Source organism: Toxorhynchites rutilus, chromosome 2, assembly GCF_029784135.1.
Source record: "Toxorhynchites rutilus septentrionalis strain SRP chromosome 2, ASM2978413v1, whole genome shotgun sequence".
Taxonomy (NCBI): Eukaryota; Metazoa; Arthropoda; class Insecta; order Diptera; family Culicidae; genus Toxorhynchites; species Toxorhynchites rutilus.
This window is the reverse complement of record NC_073745.1, coordinates 148509301-148527493: the sequence shown is the minus strand read 5'-3', so window position 1 is coordinate 148527493 and position 18193 is coordinate 148509301. Positions and strand designations below refer to the sequence as shown.

At 35.2% G+C, this 18193-nt stretch overlaps 1 protein-coding gene across 1 annotated transcript in view; it reads right to left on the bottom strand.

Annotated features, from left to right (window-relative positions):
- The window catches only part of LOC129768965 (uncharacterized), a 36140-nt gene extending 18266 nt beyond the window's left edge, over positions 1-17874 (bottom strand). The window contains exon 1 of the mRNA XM_055770920.1: positions 17714-17874. Coding sequence (XP_055626895.1) covers positions 17714-17788 — 75 coding nt within the window. The 5' untranslated portion in view covers positions 17789-17874. The remainder of the gene's footprint in view (positions 1-17713) is intronic.
- Positions 17875-18193: the final 319 nt, after the last annotated feature.

Below are 18193 nucleotides of genomic sequence, written 5' to 3'. Positions count from 1 at the left end.
CACGTTTGAATATGTATATCCACCGATGCCGCCTTGTGTGTGTGTGATTGTGACGCACGTCCTTTCAATGAAAGTGACTTAAATATGCTATCACTACAGCAAATAAGTATTCCGATAAAAAGAACATTCCTAGTTGTTTTGTAAGTGTTTCAAGTTTTTTTTCAAGTGCGGCTAAACGAATGTCTATCACTGTATAAATACGAAACCAGATTTTTTCATTAAAAAGCTCGATCATTGTTCTCGAATGGTTAACAGTATATTATTCATTGAAATGGCTGCACATTTATCCTATCTGTCAGCAAATAATGAATGCCTCATCGAAAAATTCATAGTTTTCATACCAAACCATCGAGGAATTGAATCGCTGCTCAGCGAAGTGTGGTGAATGTGGCATTGGCATTGTCATCAAGAAAAATTACTTTGCGTTGCCTTTTCGGTTGTGTCACATTCACACGAATACCATTCTCCCGAAACACGTTTGCCCGAATGACATTCACCCGAATGAAACAAATACCCGAATGCGACATTTACCCGAATGAATCAAAAGTCCGAAAGCGACACTCACCCGAATGTAACATTTACTCGTAAGGTAAGCTAAGAGATCATTTAGAAATGAGCACGGGGAAAATGAAGCAGATAATTTTAAATGTGATGAAAATATGAGAAGAATTTAGAAGAAAAACAATGACACTTACGAATTTACGCCACCGCAGCGCAATGTTCATCATGAACCTATTATTTCGTGATGAAATCTATTCTTAGGTCAATGTCATGGAGACGAATTAATGTATTTTAATTTATTATCAATATTATTAACAAAATTTTAATTTTTTCTTTTATTTTTTTTCAAATATTTCATCAAAAGACAAACAAAACAAAAGTAAACAAAAAAAAAGTTTACCATTCGGGTAAACGTTCTATCTATATAAATGGTTTTCGAGTAACCTTGTTTTTCGTAAATGCTCTAGAATTTCGTTATGTTATAATGCTGTTCTTTTATCTTCTTCCAATGCATTATCTGCCTTTTTTTGCTTTTTTGACGTAGAACTACGTCTTTCATTAAGGGTGCCAAATTCAGAAAACAGGTCACGTTTTTATGAAATAAAGTTAACCTTAATAACTATTTTTGCGGCGAACGGATTTAGACGATTTACATACCAAACGATTTGAAGATTTGTTTGATATGCTATATGTTACAATCCCTTGATGTGTAAACGGTTTAAATTGATGAAAACTAGAAACATTTCAATTTTTCCATACATTTGTTCTGCTCATTTGTGAGCTTCCCTACCCATGCCGTCAATAACGAGCAACTCATCGGCGACCAACAAAGAGGCAAAGCAACCGTGAACAAAGAAAAGAAGGAGAAGAAGAACGAAGGGGAATATTTGTCTGGAGCATAAATATTGGATCTTGCTGAGGTAAACTTTCAGTATCGTTCTAGATACGAAGCAATGAACATCGCTTGTTCTTCCTTGTTTTGCGTCAACATATGTCTTCGTTTTGGATCGACCTGTGGACGTGACAGACTACTTACTCACTGATGTGTCTGGCATTGCAATCATTACATCAAACTGACGCCATTCCATTAAGGAGAAGAGAGATTGAGAAGAGCGCAAAGAGTATATAAGAGTGTGTGTGTAAAATAATATCCGAAGTTATTAACAAGCAATTGAAGAAAATAACAGCGTAGTTCTACGTCAACAAAATGGTTGTGTCCTGGACACAACCTCTTATAATTTTTTTTCTTTTTCAACATATTTCAATACCTGATTCCATGAATTTTATGTCGACTGCTCGAAACTGACAATAAAAACTGTATAATTTAGAGATTGCCTTATCACCGGTACGCGCTCGTCACAACCACACACGCGAACGATCTCGCGCAAAATAAACTCACGCAACAAAAAAAGCCAGAGGAGGGTTGTGTCCGAAACTCGACCGCATAGTTGATGTAGGATTCCGTTAGGCTATCTGTTAATTTTGGGTATGTTTGAAGAATTACATCGTTAAACTTGATAATGATTTGATGGCCCTGAAAACGGCCGTGTTGTTTGGTTGTTGTGTGTTGTTTGTTCACTCTATCAGTGTTTACCGAGTGATGATGACAGAAGGATGGCAAAAAGTCGTTGGATGGTGCGTAAAGATACCTAAGTGGAACGAGATATGACGAAAACCGCCCGCTGTGATCCTAGATCAGATGCCTCCTGTGATATGTGTGGATGAAATGAATGAAAAAATTGGTGAGTTTTAAGATAATTATAGATAAGATAATTGTAATTGTTAGATAATTATCAAAATGAACAAAACAAAAGAGACAGCTTAAACCAAACGACCCGTTCTCGAGCGGGAACACACTTTGGTTTTTATTTATGAAAATTGAAATAAATCGTTTCATATATCAACTCATTTTTAACACAACTGCTACTATATATAGCTTTACACTTACACTTTTGCTAAATTTTCAACAATACATGTTCGGTCATTGATATTACATTTCACGAAGCAATTCACATTAAAGTTCCAAATTAAAATTTTTTTGGCTAGAATTAATCGTATCACTTACCTTACATGCAATACAAAAATGCCATCGACTTGCATATATATATATATATTTGAAGCCATATATATATATATATATATATATATATATATATATATATATATATATATATATATATATATATATATATATATATATATATATATATATATATATATATATATATATATATATATATATATATATATATATATATATATATATATATATATATATATATATATATATATATATAAATATATATATATATATATATATATATATATATATATATATATATATATATATATATATATATATATATATATATATATATATATATATATATATATATATATCTACGTTAAGATCCCTACACATTATATATACATACTTGCATATATGTATTATGTCGATTTCCCCCAGGCAGCTTGGTTTTGATGGGTCTGTTAGGGTCCCGCCGCATGTGTCGTCAATTTCGACCAATTAGGCTAGGGGTTGAGATTTTTCAATTGTTCGACAGTTAGTTTCATGACATATATTAGTTTCTTCAATATAAAAAATTGTAATGGAGTGCCGAAATCGGTTGACGCAAAAATTTCATCAATTCATCATGAAATGACTGAGCAATAAACGTTTGAAATTGGACAATTCTCACGATTTACTCGATTTTCGATTTTCAATTTGTACCCCAATATGTCCCGAAAGACGTAATCCTACGTCAAAAATGGCGTAAAAAAATCCAGAGTGGACGAATTTGAAAGTCCATCATTCATGCTAAATTTCTAATTTTCTTAATATAAAAGTGAAACTATATCACATTTTCATAACTTTGGAAAATATAGTATGCAACGCCGCTCTTTCTCGTGTTTGCTCTACTCACGCAATATACGAGTTTTTGGATACCAGTCAATGTATAAATATTCTCAATTTAATAACGCTTAACAGAAGGAATTATGAAAACAGCAGCATTTACAGCTAAAAACTGTAAATATTATGGGTAAATGTCGCATTTGGGTGAATGTTCATTGTGACACGATCGATTTTTTCAGATATTTCCGTTGTTTTTGAAGCAGAGCGTGGTTCAATCTTTCAGTTTTCACGAACACTTCCGGTGATATCACGCTTTGCTCATTCCTCACATCAATGTTCCCACATATACACTTTTTGAACCACCCATAACAATGCGAGAGCATGCTCGCCGTATGTAACATTCTATGCGAGTCTAAATCGGATTTTTTTAGTTCTTAGCAAAAAAATCAATGATGTCCGTAGATCCGAGTTTGAAGGCAAAATTTATATTTTTCAACAACAAAATATTTTAAGGCTGCATGAAAATTTATGATATTATGAATTGGATATTGTTGATAGATGTAAAAAACATAAAAAACGACGATATGATCGATTGGATTTTTGACCTCTAACGTTAGCATAAAAAACTATTAATCTATGAATTCCGGTTTCAAATTTATACACCTGGTATATACCATATGAGAATATTAGGATATGAAATTACATAAAAGAATAAAATCTAGCAGAATCAACATCTACCACATTTCTCCATTTATTAAAATCTTCAATGATAAGCACTCCCTTGATCCATCGTTATTTCCAATAATTGAGCATAGACCTACCTGACGATATTTCACTGTCAGTATTCCACCATTGATATACAGCTGCACTCACCAATCGCAATAATTTGCCTCCAAGAGGTCACAGAGCAGCTGTGCAATCGAAATCGCGCGGCGAATGCGCATTGGCACTTAACCCGGGACATAAGTTACAACGCGGAGCAAACCAGGGTAACGAGCAATACTTGTGGAAACGAACGAGGAAATGCCCAACAATTACGTGCATAATGATGCGCCAATAAAAACCCAGCCACAGTCTCCGAAGGAAGCTGCAATCATTTGTGCGTGCACAGAGGGCATAACTGAAGAATTATGTTTTAATTCCGACATGGTGGCGAGGCAAGTGGGAAAGGCAAGTTCCCTGAATTGAAAATAAATAAGAATCCAATTAAATCATAAATTATCAATTTGTCCATAAATCTCCCCATTTTCGAGTTTATTTTCGAATCGATCGCCCGGGCTGAACACATTGATTGGACACCACATTTTTCCTCAGCATTACTAAACCGATCGCTGGGCAAGTAGCAATAAATTTTAGGGCTGCCCTTGTGTGGAATACCGAGACTCGGTTTCCCGGTTGCGGTTCAGGATTGCCGAACCGAACCTCTATCGCTGTCGTAAAAGTTCATTTGCCTCGGATTGAGTGATCAGCAGCAGTATATCTTCGAACATTTTCCATGACCAGCTCTGAAACCAACATTCGCAATTAACAAGGTCCCACGACATAGTGGCCAAAAATTATTTACGATCTGGACCTTGAGACGTTAAGGGTCTCGGTATCGGGAAGTAATTGATGGTGATACCCGGAATTCGACCTTCCCGCTAAGCAACCCATCTGTGCGGGGAGTCCAGTTTGAGAATTTCGATATTAATGACGTGCTATGGTTCGTTTGGTTCAAAAGTCCAGAACCAAGATGCACAGCAACAGGTTCGGAAGCACAGGGAACAACACACAACTCCTTGCCAGCACACAAACACGTTCTCACTTCTCGCATCTCTCAGAATGAAAAATGGACAAAGGTAAAATATTTCACTTTTATTACCTTCGAGCTGCTTACTTTCTCACCGAACCCCTGAGGACACATCGGTAGGAGAAAGAGTGGACAAGTCAATAAAACTAGAATCCCACAGTGCGCTATGGTTCGCTTCAAATTTCTATGAACATCGGACAGTTTTTTTCATTTCCTCTCGTTCTTGGCAGTAAATTTCCCCGTCGAGAGGCGGAAAGGTACTACGGTTAACCGTGTCTAAATATTTTATCGATGGCACTATTTTTCGATATGTTTCAATCGGTGACGGGAGACCCTAGTGGTGACGGGAATTTTTCACGGTATCCCGAGTCAAGAAAAAGAACAGCGCTTGACAAATTGGTGCTTGCGGAGGAGATTGCTTTCTGAGAATATCATTTGGCTTCAAAATGCATGCAGGATTGTTATTTCACGGTTTCGGGCATCTTTTTTAAGAATCACAGTGGCAGATCGAGTGAGTGTGTAACGTTGATTATTTAGCAAAAAGCGTATTTCGAGAGACCGAAGTAATATATATTTACAAAACAGAAGAATATTACATTTTATAGTTATGCGAAAGATGAAATTCCTAATAAGTATGGATGCTGATGAATACTCAGAGTAGCATAGATATTTATGGAATCACGATGACACAGCAAGAGTTAAATTTGTAATACATTGATTATGTGGAGTATGCCACGGACAGAAAAGTATTTAATCTACCAGTTTTGCTCAAGGAATCTCCAGTATCTTATAGAACTCCTTTCTCTGATGGATGTCGTTCATATCAGGGTCGAGAGGACAACACTGCCAGTTTACTCCGAATTTTTCTATGAAAAATCACACAAACAGTTCATTACGTTTTATTCACAATGTGCATTGGTAGCACCCCCTAAGATTGCAGTGAAAGGTTGTAGGTGAAGAGACACTGGTCATTTAACCCTTTGTATACTTGAAATTTCCGAATAATTCAAAATATGGTATATTCAGAAAATTGTTAGATAATATTTGGTTGGGGAAAAAGTAATCCATTATTTTTGGATGAAATTCAACACTTTCTTAACATGCTTCGAATTGTAGCGAATATGTAGCGTTTTATTTGTTGCCATTCTAAAGGTAGCTTCGTAATGTCTCTATCATAGAAGTCTTGGTCCTGATTGGTGAAAAACTCTAGCAATAGATTTCTACAATCTTATTTTGACCCCAATTTCTCATCACTCTGGAAATTTTGCAATGCGAGAAGAAGGTGGTAATCGCTTGGTGCCTAGTCCGGATGTATTAAAACATCCCAATCAAGCTCTCGAAATGGTGCGGCCTTACGTTATCCTGATGGAACACAACGCCTCTCCTGTTGGCCAAGTCTGGACGTTTCTGGTTAATCGATAGCTTCAAACGGTCCATTTGTTGACAGTAGAGATCTGAATTTAGTGTATTGTACTAAAACCAAATTTAATTAAACAAAATTAAATAATTGAAAAAAAAAACATTTAAAAAATAAAAAAAAAATAAAAAAAAATAAAAATAAATAAATATTATAAAATAAAATTAAACTGCGCTTATTTTACTGTTGCAGTATCGGCATCATAAACACCATTCACAATTTCAGCGGCCTGGCTTTTATTTTTGCCATTATAAAAGAAAAAGTGTAAGATGTTTCGAATTTTTTCTTTGTTGATCTCCATTGTTAACACCCTGTAATTCACAACTGAATGGAACAAACAAAAAAACAGCAATAGATATTTTTAGTGTGAAATGTCACCTTTACAACGAGCCTAAATTTGAAATTTTATAACCGATATTACGCGAGATATTGATCACTAAAGCCAGCTACCGAGAAAATAATGGATAACTTTTTCCCCAACCTAATCGAGCAATTCCAAATGAAATCGACAAATGACAAAACATGAGTATTTTCGATTCGATTGAAAGTTTGAATTCCGGTTGGGTTTGAGAAAATATGAGTTTTCCACAGCATTTGGGATTTTTTGACTCAAGTGTAACTTTTGAAAAGAGCGTATCGATTTTAGTAAGAAAAATCTTCGATAATTGATATCTCAAAAACTATGAGTCCTACCGAAATAATGTTATAGAGTATTGATGTACAAACGTGAAAAAATATACACTGAAAAGAAAATTAGTATTTTTTTTATTTACAAACAAAACTTTAATTTGCAGTATATAAAATATATGCAGGTCGGACTCGATTATATGTGATTCGATTATATACAATTTTGGAAACAAATTTTTTTTTATATTTCAAATATGGCTTATCTCAAGAAGAAATGTAACATTTTAGCGTTAAGTTGAGGTTTAAGTGTCTTTTACATGTACAGTGGGGTAAAAATCGTGATTTTTGATGAATTTGCTTGAATTTTCACCAGGAATTGTTTATGTCTATATTCCAGCCAAATTAAGAAAGATAGAAGTTGGGTGTCAAAGAACAATCATAGAGCGGTTAAGGAACTTCAATTTTATTGATAGAAACAATCTAGTTTAATATAAATTTTTAGGATAAAATTAATAATAACACATTAAAAATTATTAACTTTTAAGTTTTTCACTTTCAAAATGTTATGTTGTTCCACTACTATATCCTGTACTAAATTTTCTCATCTTTCAAATGAAAGCATCAGAATCGTCTTCCGTAGCGTTAGTGTAGAGCCAGTTTGAGGCAACAGAGTCCGGAACAAAAAAAGGTGTATAACTCTGTCATTGTTGAAATTCGAACATATGCGTAGGAGGATTTTTTTTTATCAAATATGATCGTCTATTAACTCCTGATATAATCTGGATAAATTTATTTTTCATGCAAGAAAGGTGTTTTCTGACTTTAAGGGGATGAATCAAAAATCAAATTCCTCTTTTATTTTAAAAAATCGAAAAATACATCCAAAAAACAAATAAAACATATTTTTTTGACTCGATTATATACAGGATTCGATTATATACAGTGAAAAGGAATCAAAAACTGTATATAATCGAGTCCGCGCTGTATTTATTTTTTTATATTTTTCATATAAGAAATTTGAAAGATGGTAAAACTATTTTTGACGAACTTTGTGGAATATCGAATTGTTATGAATTTTCGAAACATGGAATTTTTGTATGTTAAGAATCATTTTTAGCCACAAATTATGAATCCTGATATGATTTAAAATAAAAAAGCTCTTTATCAATCTCTTTCTTCTCCTTCAGCCATTCTCGAAAGATTTAAAAAAAAAAATATTTTTTTATAGTAAATATGCTATTTTAATATGTTTGCCGTTCTTGAAATTGTTCTTGAAATTTTATTAATGTGCTTATAATTTTCAACAACTTTTCCTAATACATCATTATGGTAAACATATATGTTTAGAAGTTACGAGAATGTATATAATCGAGTCCGACCTGTAATATGATCAAGCGAATTGTGATTTTGGATAGCTGCCACCTTACGTATAAAGTTTGAAAAAAACTGAAAGTGTACATAATGGCTGGTCAGGTTGATCAACGGAGTGTCCAAAACTCATATGCAAGATATTCGAAGAAAATTTCGCGATTTCATCTAAACCAAATCAAAATCGGACGATATTTTGATTTTGAGCGAGATAGCGTTGATTTATAGAGGACCGTTTCCAACTGAAGCAAGCTTTAGAATGTATTCTTTGAACAAACAATAACAGTTATTTAATTACATAAAAATTGATTATTGGTGAATGGTGGAATTGTTAGACAAAGTTAGTCGAATTTATAGTTCAAATCATTATTCTTCTAATGCATATCATCTGTCTGCTTTCCTTTCCCTAAATGAAATTCATGGATAGATAACTTTCGTACCTCAGGAACACCTAATTTCGAAGCTATGCATATGGAATACTGAAAATCCTATTTATTACCACGCCGACTTGCCAAAATAACTGAAGGTATCCTAATCGAATGTTCAGCATTAAAGCTATGTTTTATCAATACAGAAATCATTAAACTGTCCTTCTACAAGGTCGTGTATACCAGTGGTCAGATCATGAGAAAGTTATGACCAAAACAAAAGTATATGAACCTATCACTCACTGAAAAATTCCAGGAAGGCCTATAGATTTGCTATGATCCGCACCGCGGATCATCCGGTCGCAAATAATCGGGATTCCACCGAAAAAAATGCAATTATAGCAAAACACCACAGCCGAAACAAAACTAATTGCGAAATAATGAGCTAAAAAACATACGTTAAAGTGAAGTGGTTTAAACGGTTAGGAAAACGGGAAAAAAAAGGAGAGATTCAAGGTGAGCAGAAACAGTTGTCTAAGTTTCCGGAAAAATGCTTTATTTGGCAGACGATTGGCACCTGTGGAATGAAAAGCTAAAGATTCATGACAACTGGCATTGCCAACCAAAATATTGATGTGATTAAATATTAGAAAAACGAAAATCGTAGAGAAAACTCACGAATAGTATATGCGTGAGTCATACAAAGGTCAAAATAAAAACTGATGAAAGGTGTAAGGAGGACGATTCAAGTAAACTTTATTGAATCAGAAATAATAATTTCGGAACTGGCGCAAAGATCGCAACCAAGATCGAAACGTATATTTCTCCAATGATTCATCGCTCGCTCTCTACAGTCACGTCAACAAATTGATGCAATTCATACAGATTTCTCAGCTGCGTTTGATAAAATAAACCACGAAATAGCGGTCGCTAAACTCCGACGTCTCGGATTCCACGGCAACTTCTTGAACTGGTTACGTTCATACCTGACTGGCCGTGTGATGTCAGTGAAAATAGGTGACACTGTATCTTCTCCGTTTCCAGTATCATCGGGTGTTCCTCAAGTTAGTCATCTTGGCCCTTACATTTTTCTTCTGTACCTGAACGACGTTAACTTTTGCTTGGAGTGCCACAAACTCTCTTACGCCGATGACTTCCAGTTGTTTTGGCCCGTCAATTGTCTCAATGACGCAGTGTACCTGCAGCAGCAGCTTGACATTTTCGCTGAATGGTGTGATAACAATAGAATGGTTTTGAATCCTGAAAAATGTTCCATTATATCCTTCTCGAGGAAACGTTCATCTGTCGTTTATGAATATAAATTGCGCAGTGTGATTTTAAGCCGTGTAGTAGCAATCAAAGATCTAGGAGTCATCATTGACAGTAAACTCACATTCAAGGATCATATATCTTACGTCACCGCCAAAGCTTCTAGAACTCTCGGATTCATTTTTCGTGTCACGAAACAATTCAAAGACGTTTATTGCATCAAGGCACTCTATTGTGCGTTGGTTCGCTCAATTCTCGAGTATGCATGCATAACATGGTCGCCTTACTATCAAAACGGTATTCAGCGCATCGAAGCGATCCAGCGTAAATTTGTTCGTTTCGCTTTACGTAATCTGCCCTGGAATGATCCCTCAAATCTTCCTCACTACGAGAACCGCTGTAAATTAATTGGACTTGATCTACTGAGCGTACGTAGAGACGTAGCTAAGGCTACTTTTATATCGGATCTGATTCTCACGAATATCGACTGTCCCGACCTTCTTCAAACGATCAATTTCAACATTTGCTATCGAAACCTACGCTACTACACTTTTATTCGTCTCCCTCACTCCTGCACAAATTACGGGCACAACGAGCCCGTAGCGAGTATGTGTCGAGTGCTAAACCGATGTTTTTCATCGTTCGATTTTCACCTGTCTCGCTCAACTCTCAAAAAAATGTTCCTCGTAGTTCTTAGACATTAATAAAATCTTCATTTAGACTTAGATTGAAATTAGATTTAGATATCATTAGGGCACTAATGTAAAGGCCTGTTGATATAATAAATAAAATGAAAAATGAAAAATAAATGTAGACTGCCTTTTTAGAATCTATGTTGAATGTTTTTGATGGGATTGCCACAAGAGATCAGAACTTCAAGCAAGGATTCTATAAATTGCTTATAATATAGGCTAAGGTGGATTAAGCATAATTATATAAATAAATTGAACAATTGAGTAAATAATCCCATATTTTTTAAACAAGCAAATGTGTTTTATTTCTTCAAATAGTTTAGCAAAGAAAACGGGACACGTAAGCCAAAAAAAAAATATCAAAAAGTCATATTTTTTCATGACTTTGAGTGAATTAAAACGACGATAAAACCAATCAATTAAACATTCTTGATCTGCAGAACGAAGAAATGTTCAGATGATGAAAAGACTTTTCGAATGAGGTTAGGATTTTAAGAAATTTTGTCACATTCCAGATCGAAGTTCTGTGTGACATTTTTAATAGCGTTTATGGATCAAATTTCATTGAGAAAAAGCATTTCAACAGAAGCGGTACTACCAGGCAAACACAAAATATAAACAGAAAGCTTCACGAATTCCTTACATTCTAGAAACTTGTTATCCATTGCACAATGGTCCAGGAGATGCATTTAAGTGGAAATTAGCATTTAGAGCTCGACAGTTATTCTCTAGACAAAAACAGTCTTAGACAAAGTTGTTACTCATGATAGAGCGCTCGTTTTTATGTTATCAAAAATAGGGTGACCAAAATTTTCGATGAAATAAAAAAATCTAACTTTCTCATAGATAGAGGTAAACATAGTTCGACAATTTTGTAGCTCCAATTATTTGAGACATCTTTATAGAACAAAGTTTTTATCTATCTCTTGAAAAAACCGATATAGCGCCTTTTTTATATGTTACGTTAGGGTCACCATGAAAAAACTGTTTTTTTGCTCTAACTTTTATGTTTCAAATTTTACATGCAAACTGTCATCGAAAGACTTTTAGAGCTTACTAATACGAACATTTTTCGATGCAGAACTTGTCAATATCTCAACTGTACTCAAAGTTATTGATATTTCTTCCCAAAAAACATGCTCTTTTCGATTATTTTGAAAGATAGCTTTGTTCTACAAAGTTGTTTAAAATAACTGGGGCTACAATATTGTTGAACTATGTTTATCTCTATCTATAAAGATAAGAAAATTAGATTTTTCATTTCATCGATAATTTTGGTCACCCTATTTTTGATAACCACAAAATGAACATAAAACATAAAATCATATGGAACAACTTTGTCTAAGACAGTTTTTGTCTAAACAATAAATATCTCCCAAAAAATGTTTTTAGCGCCTTCTACCTGAGTTGCATTAGTGTAGCTATGAAAAAACGGTTTTTTACACTCCGACTTTTATATTTAAAATTCTATATCAAAATGGTCTTCGTACGACTTTTAGAGCTTATCAATACCAACATTTTGCGATGCAGAACATGTCAATATCTTAATCCTGCTCAAAGTTATTGATGGTTTTTTACCCAAAAACTCATGATTTCAATTTTAATTTACTCAAACACCAAAAATAACATAGTTTTAAAAATCACATGTTATATAGAGTGAAATTTTTTCTTTAAAATTCTGTCAACAAACATTTTTTATGTTTGCCCCAGGAAGAATGACAAACAAATGAAAAGAGCATGTTTTTTGGGAAGTAATATCAATAACTTTGAGTAAAGTTGAGATATTGACAAGCTCTGCATCGAAAAATGTTTGTATTAGTAAGCTCTAAAAGTCTTTCAATGACAGTTTGCATGTTAAATTTAAAATATAAAAGTTAGAGAAAAAAACAGTTTTTTTCATGGTGACCCTAATGTAACTTAGAAAAAAAGGCGCTATATCGGTTATTTCAAGAGATAGAGAAAAATTTTGTTCTACAAAGATGTCTCAAATAATTGGAGCTACAACATTGTCGAACTATGTTTACCTCTATCTATAAAGATAAGAAAGTTAGATTTTTTTATTTTATCGACAATTTTGGTCACCCTATTTTTGACAACATAAAAACGAGCGCTCTATCATGAGTAACAACTTTGTCTAAGACAGTTTTTGTCTAGAGAATAACTGTCAAGCTCTAAATGCTAATTTCCACTTAAATGCATCTCCTGGACCATTGTACATTGGTGAAAATATTTGCACACAATAATTCGCAACTGGTAGAAATTATTTGTTCCATTTTTTATCTCATTAATTTAAATTTCTGTAATATATATACGCTTCTTTGAATCTCTGACCATTCATGAATGGACTTTAACTCTTTAACCTACAACGTCGAACCACACTCCTGGTGAATAAACTATGCCAAAACCGTTTGGTCCGTGCTTATGAGAATGAAATCGTAGGGTAAGTGGTTAATATAATACTGTTTTGTTTCTCCTAGACTAGCCTTCTATTTTTTATTGTAGGCAATAACGTAAACATTTTCCATAGTTTTAAGAATATTTGCCTCCTGTATTCCACCTAAATCAACCTTCAGTTAAGGCTTTAGTGGACATTGTGATATTCCCTCAGAACCGGTTCCCTATTCTTAAACATGAATTGGTTTAAGAATGAGGAACCGGTTCTGAGCGGTGAATGTCACAATGTCGACTGAAGCCTCTTTGTCTCGCTATCGCTTATTGTTTTCGTACAAGGCGGGTATGACGAAGCCCTTATGTTCACCCGATCAAACTTTTATGCTGATTTAAGAAGGAATCTCTAGACGACATGGCATTACTACTCTCCCTCCAGCGGAAGCTATAAACAATTGAATTGAATAAAATAATTCCGTAGTCTTGTGTCAAAAACTCAGGGCCCACAATTGACCATCTTTGTGCATTATTCTAGCACGGCATTTGGTGCTATTAATTATTATACCGGTATTTGGTGCTATTAATAACACAACAATGCAACACAACTATTACACCGAAAAAGGGCGACGTTGTGGAATTTACAACACGTTATCGATAAGATAAAAATGCAAACGAACAAATTCGGCTTTGTTACAGCTGAAGTGCTAAATGTGCCTAAATGAAATGAACAGATGGGACAAAAAACAACTAAAAATAAACAACACAGAAAAAGTTTTTGGAGGATAATTTATTTCGAATAAATGTTTCTAATAAGTTTTCATACAAATTAGTGAAATGATGTAGCATTAGTCTTTTTCTCAATGTTTTGTGAATATATCCTATCTGAACCCAAAAATATTATGTTTAATATTTTCAAACAAGTACTGCCCTAGTTGAAACGGATAGAAATAAAGCTCATTTTTTTTTAAACATTTAAACTTATTAAAATAAATGTTTCACGTCCAGCTTTCGTTTTGGATCTTAATCTGGATAACAGAATCATTCAATAAAGTTGAATTAATTTAGTTCTGGAAACTTCCGACGCATATAGATACATGGATGAGTTGGATGAATACTAAACGCGTTGTGCCCCGCGTCGGTCCGTAGGGGCCGACGTTGAGCTTTTTGGTAGAAAAGCGCTGACTGACTGGGACTGACAGTTTCAAATAAGAAAATAAAAATATATACGGTTTGTTTTCAGATGTTTTACAAAATGGGGCGGCTTTCTAGTAGAATTTCTGACTATTTTCTATGTAAACAATAAGTATATATGGAAGCTGGGACCGACTCTGGGCTCTCAACGTGTTAATGGACATTTCACGAACGTAAACAATGACGCCGATCGCTACATTTAGCTGATAGAAACATTTCAGGAAATATGTTTACCGATTCGTGTTACTTTTAACTGAATTCATTTCATTATTTTTCAATAAAAAAGAGCATTGTGGAAAAACAATGTACGAATTGTTTTGTATTACAGTTCACGAAAATTTCCTTTATGAAATACGCATGTCTTTAACTTGATATTTTTGGGTGGCCTTTCCAATTGTTGTCATAATGGCATTTTTTCAATTTTTAGCATAACTTTGAACATGTTTCAAGAACAAAATTCGGAGGAATTTCCATTCGGAAATGAAGTAAGTCAATCAAAGAAACTATAGAACAAATATTGATACGGATATCCGGCCTATTCGGCCAATACTTGCCATCCGGCCGAATATCGGATATTGGAAAAAATCCACAATTTCTCCAAAACATAAATCATAACGAAATAGCTCATTAGCTAGCTATCATAGCATAGCAAAATCATTTATTCATGATCAAAAATTAGGTTTGATTTGTTTTTCATCAAATTAATATTTACGCATAACATTAATTTATGAACAGTACTCAAAATTACCCAGTGGTAAATTATGAAGAATAAATAACAAATTTTCAGAAGTTGATGCTGACAACCGATTACTCTTTGCTTCGTACACCAGACCAACTTCAGAGAATAGTCTTCGCTGTAATACTACTGCAAGGAGTCGAAAGATAAACTCTAGCGATCCTTGCCCTCGATTGACTGCTTAGATTTTAATGACCACCAGACGCAAGGATCGTGTTTACGATCGATTCTAAATGTTTTCACATTTCGTCGATTTCGTTAGCAACGGGTTTTTTTTTCCTGAACGAGATGCTAATTTTTTTCATTTGCCACTGAAACTGTCCCAAAAGGTGTGTCGTGAGTTTCGTGTATAAGGTTTGGTTCAGTTTCGTCCTTTTGTTTCATTAACAGGTCTTGAAGACGACGATGAGCTTTTACTCTCAGAATATTCGTCGCAAGATATTTTATATACCCAATAACATTGCCAGCAAGACTGTTTACGTTTCAATAACTCAATAACTAAATAGTCTGACTTGATCCTCGGGTTTCAAAGGTTGCAATTAAGTAATTCTGATCTCCTTCTAAGTAGTTGAATTCTTGTCAGAAAAAACACCCTGCTGAAGATTCTTTGCAGAAAACTTGATACTCTATTAAAGGATATCCATTCGAAACGGAAAATTTATTCACAGTTCATAATTTTTATGTAAAAATGTGTTTATTTCTTCTGAAATGTTATCTTTTATTCGCCTCATGCACACATGCAGTGTCTTCCAGTTTCTTATTGCAAATAAAAAGCCGAATATCTGGCTATCTGGCCGTGAAGCTTGCCGGATATCCGGTATCCGGTATTCGGCCATACTACTGTCCATTTCGAAAAAAAAGAGAGAAACAAAATAAAGTTGCCGTATAACTGTAAATGTTCGAAATGTCACTAATTAATCTCTGGTGAGAAGGGGCATAGGGAATAGGTTTCCAAATAAATCGTAGTACAACAGGGTATTATACAGTCATTCAGTCAAAAGCAGGACAACTCAAAATGGTCGAAAAAACGATATTGTCCCGTTCAAAACGGCATGTTTGGTCTATTTCTACAACAATATGCGGCGATTATGTAGTCAATGACATGTCACATATTCGTGTGGGTATCACCAAAACACGAAATTTAATGTTTGTAAAGTGATGATATAATTCAATACCTTTAAAATAATGTTAATATTCAATCGTTTGACATTAGATTCACTTACAGTGCGCCTAGGAATTGGTGTTTACATAAATCGGTACTCACTCAACTCCATTGAAATTGAACGCGAGATTACTAAATTGTCGAGTCGTCCATCGCTTGCAGCAAGCGAACAGAAAAAAATCGTGGATCCCCAGAATTAGCCCTTCACGTGTAGCTCTGAAACCCCGCGAGGATTCTACGACCTTCGCCAAGCTCAAGTGCAGCAGATTTTTTTCCATCGCAATCGATCCGACCGAAAGGAAATGGATGCTGCCCGCTGTGAAATAGACACAAAAAAATAACTTGTTGGGATGCTCTCAAATTAGTGTAATGGGCCAGAATGGAAGCTGGCCGGTGTCGTTAGAAGGGTGAAATGGAGCAAGAGAAGCTCATTTCTCGGACCATAAAGCTTGGCTGCATTTTTGCTACCCTTTCGAATGCGCTGCAGGTAGGGCTTATATCTCGGGCTGGATCTTCCCGGCAAAGAAATGTTATTAGCGTTATAACTTTTAAGCACCAAAATATCGCGTCTAACAAAGTTACGAACGGTGTGTGGGAGCTACCGTTTGCATGGGAGCTGATCCATAGTCGTTAGTAAAGATGCGAACTGTATTTCCAATTTTTGTGCTTGTTGTGTTTGGCGAACTGCAGCGTGACGATGTGCTGCGGGAAATGGCAGCAGCTTACTTTCTGTCGAGCGCGTACATGAATGTTTAGCTTTCTATGCGTTTTTTCAGCGCTCTGAGCCTTCTGAGCGCTCAGCTCATTTCGTCATAATTAAACATTGCATGACAGGAAAAGAAAGTGTGGGAATACAAAAAAAACTCTGTTAAACGGGGCAGCCAAGAGCGCCAAAAGAACGCGAAGATTAGCTGGAGGAATGCAATTTACGAGGTCCACTGGGATTCACAAGTCCATTGCGTGATGGTTTGTTTAGTGCGACTAACGTGACAATCAAAATTGAAGCTAATTGCGCATCTTCGAGGGCCGTTGCCTAACTTTCACTTTTATCTGTCCTTGTTATTAAAAGTTAATGTTATAACATTTGTCTGGACTTTTTTTTGGAGGTTCGAAAGAAAAAAAAATGTTTGCGATGAGATCCAGACGACATTATCGCACTCCTGTTTCAATTCATTCTCAACATACAGGAGCATTCCGAAAAGGCTACCCCCATCAATAATCCCACACCAGAGAAGCCCTTTTCCGCTACGAACCGACCGATACAATAAGCTCCGTAATGAGTAGTATTTTATTCATTTCCAATTTGCTTCATAACCAGAAGGTTCACAGCACCCAGGACACTAAATCTCACCTTCGCCTCGCTGACCATCGGTTCCCTCTTCGTTTCATAGATTTCATCGGATGGTACACAGCCGGCATATAGCATTTGTCGCCGCCATAGAAGCCGCCAGCCGACAAAAAGAAGTGCGAGGTGCGATGAATTGGCAGCAGCCGCCTTCACCACCGCTGCCATCACCAATCTGAAATTGAATAAAATAAATTCCGATAAAATAAGTCAATAAATTATTTACCACGTCTGTACACTCTTTTTTTTTTTCGCGTTCATTTGATTCCATACATCACAGGCCATTTGTGCGCGTTGAGGGATTTCGACAATTCTGCCGTTTTTATTGGTGATGTCTATCCCAATGGAGCCACAGGACTTTCGACCTTTCGCACCGGGTGGATATTTAGACTGCTTTTTGTGGTCTAAAGCCTCGGCATACACACGCGGAAAGACCGAAAAGAAAGGCGCTCAGAGGACTCCGTTCTCATTGACAGCGGACTATGC